Below are 21104 nucleotides of genomic sequence, written 5' to 3'. Positions count from 1 at the left end.
CCTTGTAGTTTTGTTCCTAGTTCAAGGGCATTTCTGCAGGGCAGGTAAAGGATCAGAAATATGCAGTCCTATTTTAATTGCCAGCAAGTTGAACCACCACACCGATAACTCAGATTATTACATCTTGCAGCAAAGCAATTTTAGCAGAAATTGCTTTTCTTACTCCTACACTGAGGCTTTGCAACTCCCTTTCAATATCTCACCTCGACATTAAAGAGACAACTTGTAAGTGAGGAAGTGCTGCAGAGCAGCTCAGGAGTCAGCCATTGCTCCACCTGCGCGACCTCAGGCGACAAACAGCCTGGCTGGGCCTCAGTTTCCTTAACTACCAAGTATGGATTATAAAAGTCCTCACATATGTAGGTGACTGAAGAATTAAAGAGGTAATCCAACTAAAGCTGCTTAAAACTGTGTGCCTGGCACACAGCAATATCCAGTTTAGCTTTTATCTCATTTCACTGTTATCTTTAGTTGAAAGGCTAACAGTTGTAATCACTCGCACCTGGGTTAAAGTCTCAGCACTGAGCTCCATCAAATAGCATTTAATTTCTTAGAGATTGAGGTATCTTAATCTAAGGTTTTGTGCCATGGACCCCTGTGGCAGTTTGAATAATGGCACTCTCAGAATGTTTTTAAATACATTAATAAATAATAAAATATGTAAGAATACAAAGAAAATAAGAACATATCTATCAAAATATTTAATAAATTGATGGTATTGTACTATTTTTCTTTATGACTGAATTAAAGATAAAGCAGTTCCCTAATTTCATAGCAGTAAGTGTAAAAGGTATTTTAAGGTATCTGCAACAATGAGGTTATGAAAATACATATGGTTTCTATGCGTGATAATTTTACAGATACTGGTACTACAGTTTGTCTACATTTCTACTAAAAGAAACACTAAATTTCAGTTAGAGGTTAGCAAAAACAAAGATGCCAACATTTGTTTCTCATCTAAATTCTCTTTCTACTTGGCCCCAGGTTAAGAATCCCTTTTTAGCACAATCAATAAAATGGAGGCAGAGGATAAACCACTGAGTTGTGAGGACTAAATATAAAAAGCAGGTAGCATACAGGAGGTTCTCTATGTAGAGAACACCCTTCTTTCCTAGAAAGTTCTATTTCTTAGGGAAAAAATTCAGTCTCATCCAACCCAAACGTCGACATGTGAGCATCTAATTTATTTTCCTTCCAAGGACTCTCTGAAGACTCAGCTTCAGACCTGAAATTTGTTTACCCTCCTGAGACATCCCAAAACCACTATCCTACATCATATCAGCTTGAAGAGTCCTCCTTTTTTTTTTTTTTTTAATATGTGAGGCCAAATTGCTTTCTAGTAAAACAAAGTTTAAAAAGAATGTATGCATAACTCCTAAGTTTTCCTTAGCACCAACTGCTATCACAACTAAAATGAAACCACACAGCACAGTTTCATTCATAATAATCACCGATGCCTTTGCCGTGAGTCTTTATAACTGGCAAGTCTTCTGTAACGCGCATTGCAAAACAAGTAACCACCATGCAAAGCCGGGCTTGAGGTTCTTACAATAGCGCTCCTCTGACAGCAACTGCAGTTCAGTATCCCGTCTCCCCTTCACCAGCCCCGGTGCATTCCCGGTCTTTGCCTACTCAGCACATTCACGCAAGCTATGCCGTTTTACGTGGAATCATACATCCTAGCAGTAAAATTTTCAATCACTCACCAGGCAAATTCTCACCCACCTTCTCCAAGGCGAACTATGTTTTTTACATTAATTGTTATTTCTAAAATTTCCGCTCAAGACACCAGCAAGAAATCAAGAGAACCAAAGGGTGGTTGCACAAAGAAGCTAAATGAAAATCTGGGCAAAGGCGGACAAGTAAAATCAACTTAATTTCCCAGAAAACAAGTTACTTCTGGAAGAGGGATACCTCGCTCTAATCTTAATTTTAACTCAATCCCTCTCCCCGCTGTGCAGAAGGCGCCTAGTGTGTTCTCCAAACTGTTTCTTTTATCTGACATTCAGTCACGAGCCACAGCATCAGGAATGATGAGAAAGCGATGACAAAGCTGCTTCCTGCCCGGCTTCTTCCCAGCACCCAACCCTCCCTCCGCAACCTTCGATTCCCCTAGCCACTAACGTCTCTTAAAAGTTTCTGCCGGTGCCTGGCTTACCTTGACTGTGCTGCCATAGTTCAGCTTACAGGGCCCGACGTCTGCTGTCCATTAGAGCCTTCGACCCGCGGGCCCTGCCGCCAGCGCCGCGCTCACCATTTGCCGGAGCCGGGCGGGGACGGTTCCACAGCGCGACTCCCGAGGTTACGGGACTACCTGCCCCGAGCCGCGGGCGTCCTCAGCGCAGCCTCAAGCTCGGACCGTATTGGCTCGCGCTAATCCAGATGGACATCCGGGCACTGGGCCTCCGCAGGCGAACTGCACTGTAGACTAGCCCGGGTAAGGTCGCGTCCGAATGCGGAGCGAGCGAGCGCCCCCGGGGCGATTTCTGAGAAGGAAAGGTCGAGGGGCCCACGCTCCAAGCCCGCCAGGGCACTGCTCCCAGCGAGCAGCCGCACAACTCGGGCCGAAATTAGAAGGGAAGGGCAATCGCCTTTTGGCTCCCTTGAAGTTGTCCGAGTCCGCCGCAACTCCCCCTGTCAAGAAAGTTCTGGTGGTACGGCCCGCCTCCTTAAATGGGCAGGGCGCTCGGCCGCCCGAGCCGGAGGCGCGGCTGGGCCGGGCGGGGGTGCGGAGCCCCGGCGCCGACGCAGCCCGGCTCGATCGCGGTCGAGCCCCGCCTGCGGGCTCCTCGCTAGTGCTCTCCTGCCAGGATTCAACAATGTACAGACACACACCGCCGGAACACTCAGGACCCGGCCGCTCGGAACTCCGGCTCCAATTTGAATATTTGTTGATAATTGAGACCCAAAAGGCCGCGGAGAGCAGGAAACAAAACCGCAGCTGTAAACCGCGGTCGCTACTTTTGATCACTCCAATGCTTGCAGTCAGGAAATGGACAACTAACGCACGCTTGTTTTACTTTGCTTTCAGTTTTGATTTCATTACACTGAGACAAATATTTACAAAACGTCCTTCCTTTTTTGGGCAACATGCAGATTATAAAGAAAACAGCAACTCATGTTGCTTAAGTAATTAAGAAATTGACCCCAAAACAAAACCTGAGGACGCAATGTAGTAAGCACTATAAGAAATAGAAACGAAATCGCGTCCTGCGCTGTAGGACCCGGGAAGGCATTTAAGCCATGGCTAAAGCTAAACAGGAGAAAGCTTCCAGGGGCAGAGACGGAGCGACGCTGTACTTCAGCATCCCATGGGGACCAGCGCTGTTGGAACTGGAAACTCTTAGGTCAGTGCTGAATGAATGCCTGCCCTGTGGACTCCCTATTCTACCTAGAACGACGGCAATGTTGCCCATCTCACAGAGAGTTAGTTCAGACTGTATTACTAAGAAGTCATGGAATACAGAAGTGTTAACGTCCAGCACTACCGCTAGGACGTTGGAAGGCAGACGCAGGCATCTCTATCAGGGGTTCTCACAGTGTGGTTAGTCGACTCCTGGGAGTTCCCAAGACCTCAGAGGTCAGAACTATTTTCAGAATAACACAAAGACATTGTCTTTTCACTGTGCTGACATTTGCACTTATGGTACAAAAGCAAGTATAGGGAAACTGCTGGCGCCTAAGCACTAATCGACGTAGTGGCAGTAAATGAAACTAGTAGTCACTGCATTCTTCACCACCACACGTTAGCAGTTGTTTTTTTTTTTTTTTTTAAGCCAGTTTCCTTTACGAATGTCCTTAATGAAGCAAGCAGTCAAAATTACTACTTTCATTAAGTCTTGACCCTTGAGCACAGGTCTTTTTGATATTCTTTGCGACAAAATGGGAAGCACACATGCAGCACTCTTCTGCACACCGACATACAATGGCTGTGGAGAAGAAAAGCACTTGTGTAACTGAGTTGCAAGCTGAACTAGCTACTTTTTCTTGGACTAACACTTTTACTTGAAAGAACAACTCACCAAATGGCTATTCTGACTTGAGTATTTGGCAGATATTTTCTCAAAAAATGAACAAAGTGAGCCTGCTTCTTCAAGGAAAACAACTGACGGTATTTATTGCCAGTGATGAAATTTCAGCTTTCAAGCCTTTTGGAAAACTTTACATCTGTCACTGTGAGCTTAACAGCTTCCCAATACTTGGACTTTCCTGATGAGAACAGTAGATAGTAATGAATGCGTCTTTAGAAGATAAGCATAACTTAGTAACCACAGTTTCTAAAGACCAATGGATGATGTACAAAATAATGCATGGGTAAAAGATTCACTAAAAATGCAAAACAGACCAATGGATTTTAATGTATCAAAGTTTAAAAAAAAAAGGCTCATTTCAGTTTCTACAATGCAACTAACCTTTAACAAACTACAACTTGTGGAGTTTTGGTATAATATCAAAGACAGTATTAAAATACTCCTGCTGGCTAGCCAGTTAGCTCAGTTGGTTAGACTGCAGTGTTGATAACATCAAGGTCAAGCAAGAGTTTGGATCCCCTTACTAGCCAGCCACCAAAAGAAAATATATATATTTTTAAATACTCCTCCCTTTTCTGTGTGAAGCTGGATTTTCTTCATAGACTCCAACCAAAACAACACTGCAACAGATTGAATAGAAAAGCAGATATAAATCCATCTGTCTTCTTAAATTACGCTAGAAAGAGATTTGCATAAATGTAAAATAATGGGACTCCTCTCTCTAATTTTAGAAGTTTTTAAAAATTAAAATGTTATTTATGTTAACACGTAATGGGTTTATTTTTTAAGTAATTTAATAAATATTTTTAATGCCTCAACTTTCATTTTTAATACAGTAATTATCAGTATATAAAACCCTTTTAGTTCACTTGGTTAGAGCATGGTGCTGATAACACCAAGGTGAAGGGTTCAGATCCCTGTATCAGCCAGATGCAAAAAATACATATATATGTACAAAAAAAATTACATATATATATAATTCCACATATATAAAAGCTCTTTGGGTTCCTCAGTAATTCTGAGGTGCAAAATTATTCCATGTTATTTGCTAATACTTTCAAATCTCCCCCACCTCTTCATACTCATCATGTCTTCTTTTATATTAAAGGTAACATATTACAGTTATTCCCAGGTAAACTCATAGCACCTACATCAGTTTTGGCAAAATGATCCTACTTCCAGAACTGCTGAATCAGAATCCTTGTGGGGTGAGGTCCCAGAGATATGCACTTCAATAAATACTCTGGTACTGCTTGTGGTCTGCTTATATTTGAGAACCAGTTAACCTACATTATGCATATTTAGAAAATAATGTCAAGAGCTTTTTGATTCAGTATTGGTTTATAATCCCCAAATCATTTTTAAGGACCATAATTGGCCAGCATTTATTTTCATTCATAAGAAATCTATATCAGACAACACCATTGTACACATATATACATTTGCAATGATACAAGGAAAGGATAAATTCAGGCAAAAGTCTATTCTCAACAATTTTCTGATTGCTGTTTTTCCCCACTTTTCTCTTGCTATTTTATCTGTATCAATTGTGATAGATTATGCTGTAAAATTGGTATCAGACATGAAAGCTGAAAAAATTTTGTAATATTTACTCAAAAAATTTCTATTTACCACAGGCTAGTAATGTAACATCACTAATATTAAAGTTACATTTTTCTCTGTGAACTGTGTTCGTTGTTTGACACCATTTAAATATGAGGAAATTCACCCAAATATTCACCCCAAAATGAACGGAATCAACACCAGATTAGAATATTACCTGAGATTCCCTGTGCTCTCAAGATGGTTTGTAATGTAAATTAGTGAGGGTAATTTGAAACAGAAATGGGATTATACTAGATTTGTAATAGATCTAAAAATAGTAGAGGGAAGTGCAGGAGAAATTACTCTGGAATTGGATATTGTATGTGACTTAAGTACGGCAATACAAACATGGGAGTTATTATTTCCAAGTGTTTTGGAAACATCCTGTATCAGACCTACAGTCTTGTTCAGCAGCAAAATTGAACAAAAAAACATTCTTAACCTTTGGGGGGCACAAAATTCTGTGGCTTTCTGATGAAAGTTGAGGCTACAGGTCCACACATACAACATTTGTTATACTTTGATGTGGTTCATAACTCCCCTGAAGCCCACTTAGGGAGCAGCTTCAGTTCAAGAATCCCTGCGCCCTGGTCCAGCAAATAGACCCAATTTACCTTAAAAATAAGGGATAAAATCACCTGTCAATCTTCACTGCCTATTTAAAAACTTAGAGTTGTCTTAGTAATTGCCCACTGTGGTGAAGAATTTCTCATGAAAATAAGGGAAAGATATTGCATGAGAGCAAAACACCAAAAAATAAGTTTCCCTGTGCAGTGAGAATATGCTAATCAGTTCTACAATTGCTGAATTCATTAATCCTACAGTGACCAAGTAAAACCAAAAAAGTAAGGTACACAATTAAACAAATAGGGCAGAATTTATAAGGTGAGAGGGACAGATTATTTTACTACCTGAAATGGTTCTTGAATCACAGGAGTACCTTTTTATTAGCTCTTTAAAGTAATAGGCTTTATAAATGACACTTGCATATATGTAATGACAACAATGTATGGTATATGTAACACACCTTACATATAATCACAAATGTGCACTAGATCACATTTATCCAAGAGTGAAACAGAATAATCTCTGAAATTCTCCATCATTTATTTTGCAAAATTTACAGAAACAGATTTGATATATATGCACATTTAAAATGTTTCAAAACATATTTACTTAAATTTTAGAGGTGGAAGGCAGGGCAAAATCTTTCTGATATAGTTTAAATTTTTTTTTAAAAAGTTATTCAGAACTCTAAAATGCCTCATTCAATGTATGTATTTGTACCCCAGTGGCCATTCAACAATTCTACTCTTTATGGTTTGTTTGGGTCTAAAAGTTACACAAGTCAAATCTCCTAAGAACTGCCACTTCATTTCAATAAAATGTTGTTTAGTGAGGACACTGCTAAAATCACTTCACCAAAAGAAGGGGGTTCAAAGCTGCCACTGGAAGATCTCAAATAAAGCAGACAGGAAAGGGAAGGAGAGGGATAGGAGGAAAAAAGATGGGCACTCCCAGCGGGGGCTGAGACAGCAGGGAAAACAGTGCTAATGAGCGCTGACAGAAATTAACCGGCTCTCCCTTCAGCTATGACCTCCACGTAATGCAGCCCTCCTTTCCGGGGTCCCTAGAAAGTTCTCTTGTTCTGCACGCACTATTCCAAAGCTTTCCTCTACATCTCTCAGGTCCTCTACCTTGGTCTTCAAACTAGTATAACCTGGAGATTCTCAAGACATATGAGGGCAAAGAGGGTTTTCAAAAAATCTATTTCCAGCTCCTTAATTTCCAAAGGCCCTCTTTCTTACAACCAGGATGTAGGCTCTCACTTCCCACTTGCTCATCCCCCCTTCTTGAAAAAGGAAAGCAATGAGGTGTTATAACACCAAGGTCAAGGGTTTGGATCCCCATACAGGCCAGCTGCCAAAAAAAGGGGTTGGCTGGTTATCTCAGTTGGTTAGAGTGTGGTACTGATAACACCAAGGTCCAGGGTCGAACTCTGTACCAGCAAGCCACCAAAAAAAAAGGAAAGAAAGAAAGAAAATCGACCCACTCAACCATCCCAAATCAATCTTAAAATGGTGCATTGCTCCAGTTGTAAGCACCTCTGAGGCCCCAAAGAAACAGTTCTCTGTAGAGGGACAGTACTTGAGTTTAAATCAAGAAATATTAATGAGTGGATCTTCATTAAATACATCCAGGTAACAAGCCTGTGGCAAGGCCCCCCTGCCTTACCTACTAGGTATATGCTTTTTTATCATAATTATGAAATGAGATAGATAGGGTCATCAGAAGTCAGACTTCCTCGAATAAAGTAAGTAAATCTGATTCAACTAACTGGTTTGAGAATGAGAACTTGTAGTTTAACATTCTTTAAGGAGGCATACAAGCAAAAATGTTTAAAGACTACTGTTCAACTTCACCTCTTTCTTCACTAAATGTCTTTTCCTTTACTCCTGATCCACACGTTTTCATATCTCCTATTTGTGCACTGACAAAACACTACTCCTCACCCTCCCCAATATTCCTGCCCATCCATACCAATTACTTATATTCAGCTTACAAAAAGCCCAATCCTGCCCCAGCGCACACGCACACACGCACACACGCACACACGCACACACGCACACACGCACACACACACACACACACACACACATATATTTTTTTTTAATGGTAGCTAGCCAGTACAGGGATCTGAACCCTTGAACTTCAAACTTTTTATTTTAGAAATAGTTTTAGGCTTTCAGAAAAGTTGCAAAGGATACCCCTTCAAGTTTCCCCATTGTTTACATCTTTTATTACCATTTGTTAAAACTGAGAAATCAACATTGTATAATAATATGAACTAAACTCCAGGCTTTATTTTGATTTCATCAGTTTTTCCATTAATGTCCTCTTTCCAAGATCCAACCCAGGGACACACTGAATTGTGTCTTTGAGAGTTTCTCAGTCTTTCCTTTTTTCATGACCTTGACAGTTCTGAGTTCTGGCTGGTTATCCTGAAGAATGTCCCTCTATCTGGGTTTGTCTGATGTTTTTCCTTTCAAGGGAGGGAGGAAAGGAATTAAACTCCACCTCCTTCAGGGTGGTAGTAGCTATACATATTTGGAATTCTTCTGTAAGAAAGATTTGCCTCTTCTCCATTTATTTATTTATTCAATCATTTATTTATAGCAGTGTGGTCTCATGGATATTTATTTTGAATTCTGGATTATAATCCAATACTACATGATTTGTGTTGTTGTCAAATTGCCCCAGCCTTTGGGTGCTCTTTCAAGTTAGCTACTTGTCCCTATCACATGCTCATTTTTTGTATGTTTTGGGCACTTGCTTTCTGGTACTACAAGATGCTCCAGGCTCATCTATCTTCTCTACCCAGTCCTAGAACCAGCCATTTCTCTCAACACATCGGTTTCTTCTCCTTAAAAGCTACCATCCAATCTCCTTCTGCCATTACAGCCAAACTTCCTAGACCAAGATACATCTGATTTTGTGTGTGACGCCCATAACCACCTTTCTTGAAAAGCTCTCTGTGGATTTTTAGGACACTGCTCTATTTTTGTGTGCAACTCATCTTATTTTACAATTTTTTCTGCTGACACATCCAGAATCCAGGATAAAACTCTAGAAAATCCCATCTGTCTGCTCTCAGTCTAAATTCTATCTTGCACAATATCGTCAGTGATTTTCTAAGTACGTAGCTCCAGCCTAAACCTCTCCCCACAACTCCAAGACTATTCTTTCCAGTTGCCCCAAAACACTTTCCTGGGTATGAAAAGGCTCTTGGGAGGTTGTTCAAAGTAGATCACTCACTTAATGTGTCACCCCATTTGCATGCAGTTACAAGAGATGCCAAGGGACACCTATGATTGAGCCTGAGCAACTTCTTGGGTTTGTAAAGGGCAGTTTCTCCATAGAGGAAGGAGACAATATCTCCTTCACCAAAGAAGGAATCAGAAAAGACTAGGGGAGGAGAGTGTTTAGTTAGTTCCACCTTGGGAATAAAAGCAGAAGGCAGAATTCATAAAGGGTTTCCTACTAGCAGATCAGGAGGGACTTGGATAACACAAAATTTTAAAATTCCACATCTTACCATGTGTTGTTTAACTGTAATGATCAGCAATAAACTCCTTAAAATAAGATTGGTCTCCTTAAGTTTTGAACAGCAAAAACCAGTGCACAATAAGAGTATGCAGATCCTGTGAAGAAGTAGTGATGCCTTTAAAAAAAGGAAAGAGGTGAGGAAAAGAGAAAAGTCAGCCTAAGAAATGGCCCAAAGCCAGGCAGTGATCCCCAAGCACCACCAGCTCAATGGGGCCAGAATTAACCTGACTGGCCCCAACTCCAACCTACTTCTTTCCTTTTCCCCTTGTCCCTTATTTATCCACTAGTCACCAATCACTCCAAACTAAAGAGCAGTCACTCCTTTTCCTGGCTCATTCTCCACATGTAATCTCCACCAAAACCCCACAGATTTCTTGGGATAGTGAAAGTGCAGGAGTGGGAGTAGGAAGATCCTCAATTCAGAAACTTCTCTATTTTTTTAATTTATACAACGGATTTCTAATTACCCCCCACCTCCACCCCGCCTAGTCCTGGCTGAATAAGCTCTCACACTCCTGTTTTACAAAAAAATACTTAAGGAAAGAGATTCCTAATATAATTTTTTTTAAAAAACCAGGTACAATACAGTGTGTTGGGATCCCACTTCATCAAAATTGAATTGAATATGTTTTTAAAAAGATTGATGGGGCCTCTAGCAAAATGCTAGCAGTAGATATTTCTGGATGGAAGACTCAGATGACTTACTTTCTTCTAGGCATTTTTAAATGTTCTAAACATTATAAAATAAACACACACCTGCTTTTGTAGTCATAAAAAAAAATCACAATTACTGTAAAAACAAAACAACTATAATTAAATCTTAGCTCCAGGAAGGCGACAAGGGTCATCCAATCACTTCTCCATGCACGAATGCTCTTTCTCTACCTTGACTGGCTTGTTTGCATGTCTCTAGGGACATGTGTTGTAATTACAAGGCAGCCCTTCCACAGCTGGCTGATGATGAGCACTGGAAAGTTCTGTCCTCCACAAAGCTAAAATTGGCTTCCCTGGCACCTTGTTCCATTGGTTCTACTTCTGCCCTCTTGCTACTAACATAGCTGTCCACTCAGTTTTCTTATGCTTACTGTTTAATGGTATATCTTTTTCTATCTTTTTCCTTTATATCTACACATATTTTTTATTTTTAAAATGCATACATTGTAAGCAGATTATTGCATTGGATAAAAACCCAAGTCTGCTGACTGCTGCCTTACAATTGAAATGTACAGTCATTTATTTAAATGATTAATACGGTTGGGTTTAGCCAGGGACCACCCCCACCACCACAACCAGGCACACCGCCAGTACCTCAGGGCCTGCCCGGGGATCTGAGGCATGGATCTGGGGACCGCACCCACACACACACACAACGAGACATGCCACCAGCACCAAGGGGCATGCCAAAAACATCACCTCCATGTGGGTGGCCCACCACAGCCACCAAAATAACCGTGGCTGCCACAAATCAGCTAGGCACCACAACCACCATGTAGATGGTCTGCCAGCCACTGGAGTGCATTGACACAAGGAGAGTCACCAGCAGAGACCAAAGAAAAGAAGAGGATGTCTCTCTCCACAAAGCCCATTCCAGAGTGACAGAAGAAGCATCTGCTCTATGTTAACATTGGGGGACCTGAACACACCTCTCAGCATTGGATAGATCATCTAGGCAACAAATCAACAGTGTAACCATTACTCTTTCAGAGGGAGAGAAGAAATCTAGGGTTATCAGAGGTGGGAGGGGGAGAGATTAGACAAGGGACATAAAGAATAAGTATGATTTGTAACAACATATATGCTAGTAATATTGACTTGATCAACATACATCAACATTGAACCCCCAAAATATGTATAATCAATTATGATTCAATAAAAATTTAAAAAGTTAAACACAGAGTTACCTCACAACTTAGCAATTCCATTCCTAGGTATATACCCAAGAGAACTGAAAACATCTCCACACAAACACTGTAAGAATACTCATAGCACTATTCACAAAAAGTGGAAACAACCCAAATGTCCAACTGATGAAAGGATAAACAAAAAGTGTTATGTCCATCAAAAAAAAGAAAGAAAGATGTGTAAATGAAATAAATACCATAACAGAGGTATAGACTACATATGAAGAAAAAATATATATACATGGTAGGGTTTAAGTTCTACCAGCTTGCTATTTGTCTTCCATTTGTCCTTTCCAATTTTTGTGATTGTCTTCTCTGTTGCTCCTTTCCTGCATTTTTTTGCAGATTTTCAGACCCCACCCAAACCTACAGAAGAAGAAACCATTTGGGTAGAGTCAAGCAACTACAGTTTCAATAAACTCTCCAGGTGATTCAGTTGTACACTAAAGTTAGAAACAACTGCTCTAGGGATAACAATATGTATTCTTAACTCACGGAATCTATTTAGAGTCAATATTGTACCACTTCACAGCTGACATTTATATTTTCTCAGTTCTTCTTGAAATTGAAAATTATAAAGTCTTCTGATCTTGTTTTTTTGTTTGTTTGTTTTTTGTCTTTTTTGTGACAGCCACTCAGCCAGTGAGTGCACCAGCCATTCCTACATGGGATCCGAACCCGATGCGGGAGCATCGCCATGCTCCCAGCGCCACACTCTCCCAAGTGCGCCACAGGCTCGGCCCTAAAGTCTTCTGATCTTTCTAGACCCCCTACTGCTCTTTAATTCAGATTCTTCTTCATATATCACCAATACTTTTTCAATAGTTTAATGAAGAATTATTTCTCTTGCCAACTCTTTCTCCCCAGTCTTCAGTATTACCGTGAAGAACACAGAATATATAATACCTAAAATATACATCAGATGTTATTCCCTTACCAAAAAAAAGGGGGGGGATACATTTCCTGCTGCCTCCAGGATGGAGACTAAACTTCTTCTCTTTTTTTTTTTCCCAAAAGATGACTGGTAAGAGGATCTTAACCCTTGACTTGGTGTTGTCAGCACCACACTCTCCCAAGTGAGCTAACTGGCCAGCCCTATATAGGGATCTGAACCTGTGGCCTTGGTGTTATCAGCACCACACTCTCCCAAGTGAGCCATGGGCCAGCCCCTTAGAGACTAAACTTCTTACACGGGCATCCAACACCCTTCCCAATTTGGCCCAAATTCAGTAGTCTTATCCACTAATAACCTCCCTCCATCCCCTCCCCAGCCCATTACCATGAGCGTCACTCAGCCTGACACTTCTCTCGTATCACCAACCTTTGCAGAGAATATGTTCTCTTCTTTGGAATGTCCTTTTCCCTCTTCTCCAGCCAGAGATCCCCCTATTCAAACCCCAACAAATGCAGCTCTTCTCAGAAGCCTTCTCTGATAGTTTAACCTTCACTCTACCTACCACAAGCTCCTAGCTCTCACACATACCTAGTCAAGAGGTTGGATGGTGTAGTGGATTGAATTATGTTCTCCCAAAACTCCCCAAAGCTTGTATTGTTGAATTGTGTCCCCCAAGTTTATGTATTAGAAACTTGGCCTCCACTGTGACTGTTAAGAAGGTGGGAAATCCTATTACAGTCATTGAAAGGTGAAGCCTTGAAGAGGTGATTGGATTGTAGGACCCTGCAGTAGTGAATGGATTAAAAATGGTGGTGAGGGACATGGTTCTTAGGACTTTAAAAGGAGAGTCTGTCTCTCTGCTCTCTCTCCTTCCACCACCTTGCAATGTGAGACCCCTGGGTCACGGTCGCCACCACCAGATGGACTTTGGACTTCCCAGCCTCAGAAATCTGTAAGCAATAAGTTTTGTTTTTCTTTATAAAACTCTCGGTTCCATGTATTTTGTTATAGGCAACAAAAATGGACTAATACAGATGGGATTAAAGAGTATGTTTGCTTGTTTGAGCAGAAAGGCAGCCAAAAGATAATCACTGAAACAGACAACTGTGATGAATGGTGCTAGAGCTGCAGCTGGTGAGATTTCCTCCTCTACGTGAGTTCAAGGGTGAGATCTTCCAAACTGGCACAATCTGGGGTTCTCTCAGTATGTAATCAATGGACTCTAACCTGAATCTACAAATGAAGCAAGTGAAGATTAGCAAACTATTTTCAACATTTCAAAATATCGAAAGGAAACCACATATTTGCCCGTGTAAAGTGTGTGGAGGACTCTGCTTTGGGGTTTTCTGGAGCTTATGCTAACTCAGTGTGCTAACACCAGTTAGCTCATGCTGATCAAGAAGTCTAATTGGCAACTTCAGATGGTTTGATTACTTTAAAAATAAGAAAACAAACACTTAAGTGTGGTTTGTTCAGTATACTCTTTCAAAAAGGGTCCAAAGGAGAAGGAAACAATAACAGAAAAAAATAATAATTTAAAGCATATATACAGAAAACCTCACTTTGAAGACAGGTACTTGCTCACAGATGTGAACTAATGAAAACAATTCAGATCCTTTGGACTAAGCAGTAGTTCACAGCTGTGGCTACACATGGAAATCACCTGGGGAGATTTATAAATTCATGACACTCTCAAGACTACACCCCAGGCCAATTCTTCTGTGGGGCTGGGATCCATACATGAGTATTTTTTAAATGCCCTCAACTGATTTAGTGTGCAGCCAAGTTTGAGATCCTCTGCTTTAGACCCTTGCTACTCAAAGTGTAACGAACATGGGATGCTTGTTAGAAATGCAGTCTTAGGTTCCAGCCCAGATCTACTGAGTCAGAATCCGCACTCTAACAAAATTCCTAGGTGATTCACATGCCCATTAAAGTCTGAGAAGTAGGGCCGAGCCCGTGGCGCACTCGGGAGAGTGCAGCGTTGGGAGCGCAGCGACACTCCCACCGCGGGTTCGGATCCTATATAGGAATGGCCAGTGCACTCACTGGCTGAGTGCCGGTCACGAAAAAGACAAAAAAAAAAAAAAAAAAGTCTGAGAAGTAATGCATTATAAAATACATGACATTTAAGAATTCCATAAACTCTCAAAGTAGCCAATATTACTCCCGATATTGTCTAAAACATTACTCTTTCAATATTTTGGTGCAGTCATTTATGAGTGAGGGGCTTTTCCATCCCTTCAAACTACCCCCAAATTTTCCTAAATACACATAAGAGAAAGGGGAAGGATTTATGAATTAGAAGAAATGAAATATTTCCCAGTCTCTACATGGATGTTTTTTCCTTTTGTGGGGGAAAAAAAAAATTACATACAAGCACAATGATTAATAAAATGCAGTTTGTAAGTTACACTAAGATCTCATCTCCCCATACATTAAAAAAGGTTACATCAACTATTGTCATTTTCTGTGATACCCAGCCTGTCCTAAATGTGTTTTTATTCCTAGTACATGCCCGAGTCCAAACAACTCAAAACCTAACTTGGAGTACAAATTTTACTTTTCATCTGAGGACTGAGGCTCTCTTCCAAAAAGTCAGGGGAGTTTTATTTGAGCTTTATTTGTCATGAATTCTGCTTCCTTCCTAGGTCATATGCAAAACAGAAAGATTAAAACTAAATCAAATCAACATCTATTAAACAACTATTATGTCTAAAATCCTATCCAATCCTACAGGAGAGATTGTTTTTTAAAAACCTTTGCCTTCTAAGCACTTACTAACTCAGAGAAAGGTCTACTCCATTTTCTAAACCCTGTATATTTTGAAAATATAACAATCTAAAGAACAAAACATTGATTAAAAACCAAGTAAACATTTTCATTATCAAGGATCTATGAGTTATTGAACCAGTTATTTTAAGCATTATATTTAAGGATTCATTCAAGAAAATTACAAAAGTCTTAGCAACAGAATTTTTGAGGTTCACAATATTTCTTTTCCTATGTTATCAGAAAGTAGGGGACTTCCTCTGCTGATCCAATTAGAACTTAGTCAAGGTGAGAATTCTCAGCAGGGAATTTTGCTTCCAGCTGACAGGCATTAACACCTCCAAACTAGCTAGCCTCATGCCTTAAAATGCTTAACAACTTAAAGAGCCCCTACACTCCCACTTGGAAATTCACATAAAGTGACTTGCTCCTAAATGTATAATAATGTCCCCTCAGTACATGTGCTAGAGACACTTAGTAACAGTCTTTGATACCAAAACCTCAATAGTATACAATGGCAAGCAGGGTGCTGGGAATAATTTTATAATACGAATTTGCTGGGCACCCACAATATAGCTGCTGGCCCTGTCCTAAGCACTTCACCCGTATTAAAATAATTCCCACCACAAGCCTTTAAGCTAAGTACAGTATCACCATCCCTGCTTTATAAATCAGAAAAATGAAGCCCTGAGACGATGGGTAATTTCCTCTAAGTCATGCAGCTGGTAAGTGGTGCTGGTGAGTATAACCCTGGCCCTCCAGAGGCCATCATCTTAATCACTATGCTCTGCAGCCTCTCTTCAGAAGCTATTATTACACTCTCAAGGAAAAAGTCATAGAATCCTATCACTTTTTACAGTCCTTTGGAAAATCAGTCCTGATATGTTTCAGCACAGCACTCCTAAATTTGACATTACTTTTGAGCTCAGCTAGATGGCTTCTGCAAAAGGCAAAAACAGTGTTGTATTACCATATTTAATTTTGTTGTTTTCTCTAGGGGGAGTGTTTGGAGTTTGAAAGAAATTCAATACCTAGGATCAGAGCAAATACCATATTCCAATGGCTGAAGATAAGGATGTAAACAACAGCAATTTGAAGTAAATGTGGAACCCCAGTCCTGTTTTGTTTGGTTTGGTTTTTTAACCATATGTTTCAGGTACTAGGAACACTAAAGTCTCCCATGGTGATTAGCAAGTCACATTAAAGATATACTTAAGTGATATCCAACCCCCATCCTTCAGAAAGAAATAGTAGAAAGTCTGCAGAGCTGAAAATTAATGATCTTGAGTCTTTTTTTTTTTTTTTTTTTTTTTTTAAAGATCACCGGTAAGGGGATCTTAACCCTTAACTTGGTGTTGTCAGCACCACGCTCAGCCAGTGAGCGAACCGGCCATCCCTATATGGGATCCGAACCCGGGGCCTTGGTGTTATCAGCACCGCACTCTCCCGAGTAAGCCACGGGCCGGCCCTGATCTTGAGTCTTAAGGGTCAAAGCGACACAGTTATTGATGGTAGTGTCATCTGGGACAATTATTTAGAGAAGTAAAGTGATTTTAGAAGAACTAACTTGGGCCGAAACAATTTCAACTAAGAGAATTTTTTTTTTTTTTAAACAAAAGTATAGTTGCAGGGGGTAATCTATGTAGCTTACATATTTCCAAAAGTCTCAAATAAGTGGATCACAACTGAGGGACCAAGATAAAATAATAAGGAAACAATAAAACCATTTTCCACCCCCCAAAATTTTTTAATACTCATGCATTTATCCTCAGAGTTGAATCAAGTTCCTGGGAAATACACTGTTTTTTGGACAGCCTCATACTACCTACATGCGATACTTAAGCCCTAGTTTTTTGATAAACTTTGATGACAGCTATGGTTGAGAAGAGACTGCTTTCCCTCTCCTCCTCACTCACAGCTGGTGCCTGGCAGCATTGCTCATGAATGGTACCCTCTCTGTGGGCAGTATGACACTGCTCTTGGGTGGCCCCAGGGGTTAAAGGAGTTGTTTCCTTCTGGTGTGCAGCTCTCCAGAGATGAGTCCCATGGCCTTGAGTTTTCTTCACACCTCTTTGATGTCAACAGCTAACCAAAGCTCTTTATATTTTACCAGAGAGGTACCAGTGGTTCCCCCTGAAGAGGTCTTGCTGTGTCTTCCACAAGTTTATCAGTCTTAAGAAGGGGCTACATCATTACTACTCTCCAATGGTACTGCCTGTTTTCCAAATAGGTATTAATCAGTTATCACCTCTTGAAGAATGAGGACTTCTGCACACAGGGATGGCTCTCCGCCAAGTCTGACTCATCCCCATCTATAAATTCTTGGTTGTCAAGTCACTGGCTGACCCCTGACTCAAGGTCCAGAACTGATGTGATAAGACCCTGCTCAAGAGGGGACAGATGGCCAGGAAAAGAGCACAGAGCAGCTTCCTAGGGTCAATCAGGCCAAACAGCCTGAGCCCTGGAGTTCCTGCCCTCAGAGGTACATGGATTAAATGAAGCCCTAACCACAAGCAACATCACTGCTTGCACGTTATAAAAATATGGAGAAAACGAGAGGGAGTGGCTATTACATAACAGCCAGAGCAGAGAGAAAGCATCAAAGACAATTACTCCTCTTCCTTATTTTACAAGAAATTCAAGAACCAGGGTTTTCCAGTTTTAAATAGCCTTAAATATGAGGATTAAAAAAAAAAAAAAAAAAAAACATAACCACAATACTATTATCCCATCAAAATATTTCTTTTAATATTAATTTAATATGATTACCTAATAATATTAATAAACTTCAATAGCATCAAATATCCAATTAGTCTTCAAATTAATTGATGTGTTCAGATCCAAACAAGATCTTATTATTACATGGTTGATATGTCTCTAGGCTTCTTTATAACCTATATATTTTGTTCTTGAGATTTAAAATCTAAAAAAAAATTTTTTTCTTGCAGAGTTCTCACATTACTGATTTTGTAGAGAGCACCATGAAGTGTTCTTTAATATGTTTCTCAGTGCTGCATTTTTTTTTTTTTTTTTTTTTGGTGGCTGGCCAGATTGGAGATCCGAACCTTTGACCTTGGTGTTACAAGGCTGTGCTCCAGCCAGCTGAGGTAACCGGTCAGCCCAGTGCAGTGTATTTCTTATAAACTGGCTTGGTCAGATTTCTGTCCAAACTTTTGGAAAAACTATTTCATAGGTGGTTTGTCTTCATCCCACTGAATCACACCAGGATGCAAAATGGTTATCTCTTTAAAAAAAAAAAAATCTTAACATTAAATAGTGGATCTGGGTGTGATCAGCCATCCCAAACCACCCCAATTATAGTTTCCTACCAGCTCTTCACCTAATGGTATTATCAACTACTGATAAATCATTGCTTATGCAGATAGAGAATGCAAAATGATAATATTCCAATGTTATCACTCTTTACTAGCTAAGCTTTTTCTGTAAATAACTTTGTCTCATCAACCACTTGGTTACCTTGAGTTCCAGTTTGTTCAGGAACTAGGATAAATGCTTGATTCTTTTTTTTTTTTTTTTTTTTTTTTTAATTACAAGTTAATTTCCTGCCACTTTCCAAAGGCAACTAACGGGCTTTGTTGTTTAGCATCATTTTAAATTCACGGTTTAAACATATTTTATGTGGTTTAATCCACTGCAGTTATTATTCTTTTATGCTCCCACTGATTGACCTTTGGCCCTTCAAGTTGTTTCTGGCGTCCTTTTAATATTTCTTTCCCAATACTCTTTGCTAGTTGTAGTGGATAGAATTATTGCCCCCAAAACTCATTGAAGCTTGAATTGTGTCCCCCAAGTTTTATGTATTAGAAACTTAGCACCCACTGTGACTGTTAAGAGGGTGGGAAATCCTATGATGGTATTTAAAAGGTGGAGCCTTGAAGAGGTGATTGGATTGTAGGACCATGCAGTAGTGAAGGGATTAAAAATGGTGGTCAGGGGCATGGTTCTGAGGGCTTTAAAAGAAGAGGAGAGTCTGTGTTTCTCTCTCTGCTCTGCCATTTTCACAATGTGATACCCTGCCATCATTGTCACAACCACCAATACCTTTACCAGTTGTGTTCCCTGGACTTTGGACTTCCTAGCCTCAGAAACTGTAAGCAACAAGTTTCATTTTTCTTTATAAATCACCCAGTTTCAGATATTTTGGAATGTGCACCAGAAATGGACTAATACAATAGTTCTTTGCTATCTGGTAATGATGAAAAATTCAAGGCTCATCTTTACATTTCCAGACCCAGACCTAGAATCAGCCATTACTCCAAAGAGCCCTGGTTTCTTTTAATGGGAAATAGTATGTAAAATCAACTCTATAGGGTCTAGGAGTGTGCCCTACTACTGGGTTGGCCACTTTTATGGATTTAAGGGACAGAAGGAAAAACAATTTTTAAAAAGGTATTATACATCATTAGTCTCCACTGATAGTTTCGATTAAATTTAGGATTACAGTGTTTTTACTTAACCTCTTTGATTTTATCTTTTCTCTTACACTGAATATCGTTTCCTAAGAAGTACAATAATACCAATATCATACAATAATACCAATATTACTAAACATGTTTGATGAAAACAGTTTGATTCCTGTCAATCCTCTTATGTTTAGACATATTCCATAATGAATGTACAAACTACTGTCTTAAAAAGTGACTTGAAATACAGACAATCCTCACTTTGCAGAGCAGGGTAGGACCACAAGTAGCATAGGCTGCAACTGCAAAAGAACCTAACAATCAATGGGAAAAACTATGATTGTCTCATGGCCTTTACAAATATTTGTCAAAACACTAAAAACTCTGTCAGTTATAAATGCATAAGGAAATGAACAGAACAGTAAAACTAATATTTATTTAATATGCTATGATTTAAAACAGGAGACACATTGAAAATTAAAGTTTTGTTTCTTTGTGTTTAGTCTATCCAAGCTGTCATACCATAGACTGAGTGGCTTGTAAACAATAGAAATTTATTTCACAGTTCTGGAGGCTGGAAAGTCCAAGATCAAGGCACCAGCAGATTCAGTGTCTGGTGAGAGCCCACCTCCTGGTTCACAGATGATGCCTTCTAGCTGTGTCCTCACATGGAGAAAGGGAAAACAAGCTTCTTCTTTTATAAGGGCACTAATCCTATTCAAGAGGGCTCTACCCTCATGACCTAATTACCACTCAAAGGCTTCACCTCTTAATATTATCATCTTGGGGGTGACAATTTCAACATACAGACTTACATTCAGACTATAGCATTTTGTTTGGAAAAGAAAAAAATGTCTTTGAACAATGCTTGCCTTATTTTAGTCACAAAACTTCCAACACAAAGTGAACTTCTTATCTATGCCTTAGCAAACTTTCATACTCATTTCTAGGTATGGATCAACTTCCAACATTTCATCCCCTGCTCTTTCAATGTGGTAAAACAGCTCTGAGGGTTCCTTTAACAGGAAGTGTTTCTCAAGCATCTTCATCCTTTTCCTCACAACCACCTTCCTCATTTATATCGATAAGTTCACCTTCACTAAATTCTTCTCACTGCACATTCCCAGTCAGCTATTTCTTCTGTAACTTCATTAACACTCTATTAGAATTTCACTTTTACTATTGTCACTTTTCATTTCTTTCCTGCACTTCCATCTCTGTTGGCCAATTCCTTCCTTTTGACGATCCATTTATGTAAAATGTCACATGGTTTGTCGTTGGGAGACAAAGAGGCAACACAACTACACGCTTTGCTGTCTGTGTGAACTGAATAGCAGATGCTCAGTGACCAATCACCAACAGGTTTTAA

General features: G+C 39.9%; 1 protein-coding gene across 6 annotated transcripts in view; it reads right to left on the bottom strand.

Annotated features, from left to right (window-relative positions):
• The window catches only part of AFF1 (ALF transcription elongation factor 1), a 178905-nt gene that overhangs the window by 116598 nt on the left and 41203 nt on the right, over positions 1-21104 (bottom strand). The window contains exon 1 of one of the 6 annotated variants that reach the window (XM_063108747.1): positions 2159-2321. The exons of 4 other annotated variants lie outside the window; for them this stretch is intronic. In XM_063108747.1, coding sequence (XP_062964817.1) covers positions 2159-2175 — 17 coding nt within the window. In that variant the 5' untranslated portion in view covers positions 2176-2321. Of the gene's footprint in view, positions 1-2158; positions 2322-21104 lie in introns of those variants that run through there. One more of the 6 variants, XM_063108752.1, reaches the window with a different exon arrangement.

The sequence above is a fragment of the Cynocephalus volans genome, chromosome 9 (genome assembly GCF_027409185.1).
Source record: "Cynocephalus volans isolate mCynVol1 chromosome 9, mCynVol1.pri, whole genome shotgun sequence".
Taxonomy (NCBI): domain Eukaryota; kingdom Metazoa; phylum Chordata; class Mammalia; order Dermoptera; family Cynocephalidae; genus Cynocephalus; species Cynocephalus volans.
Note: the sequence above shows the minus strand (reverse complement) of the source record. Positions and strands in the feature narration are given on the sequence as shown.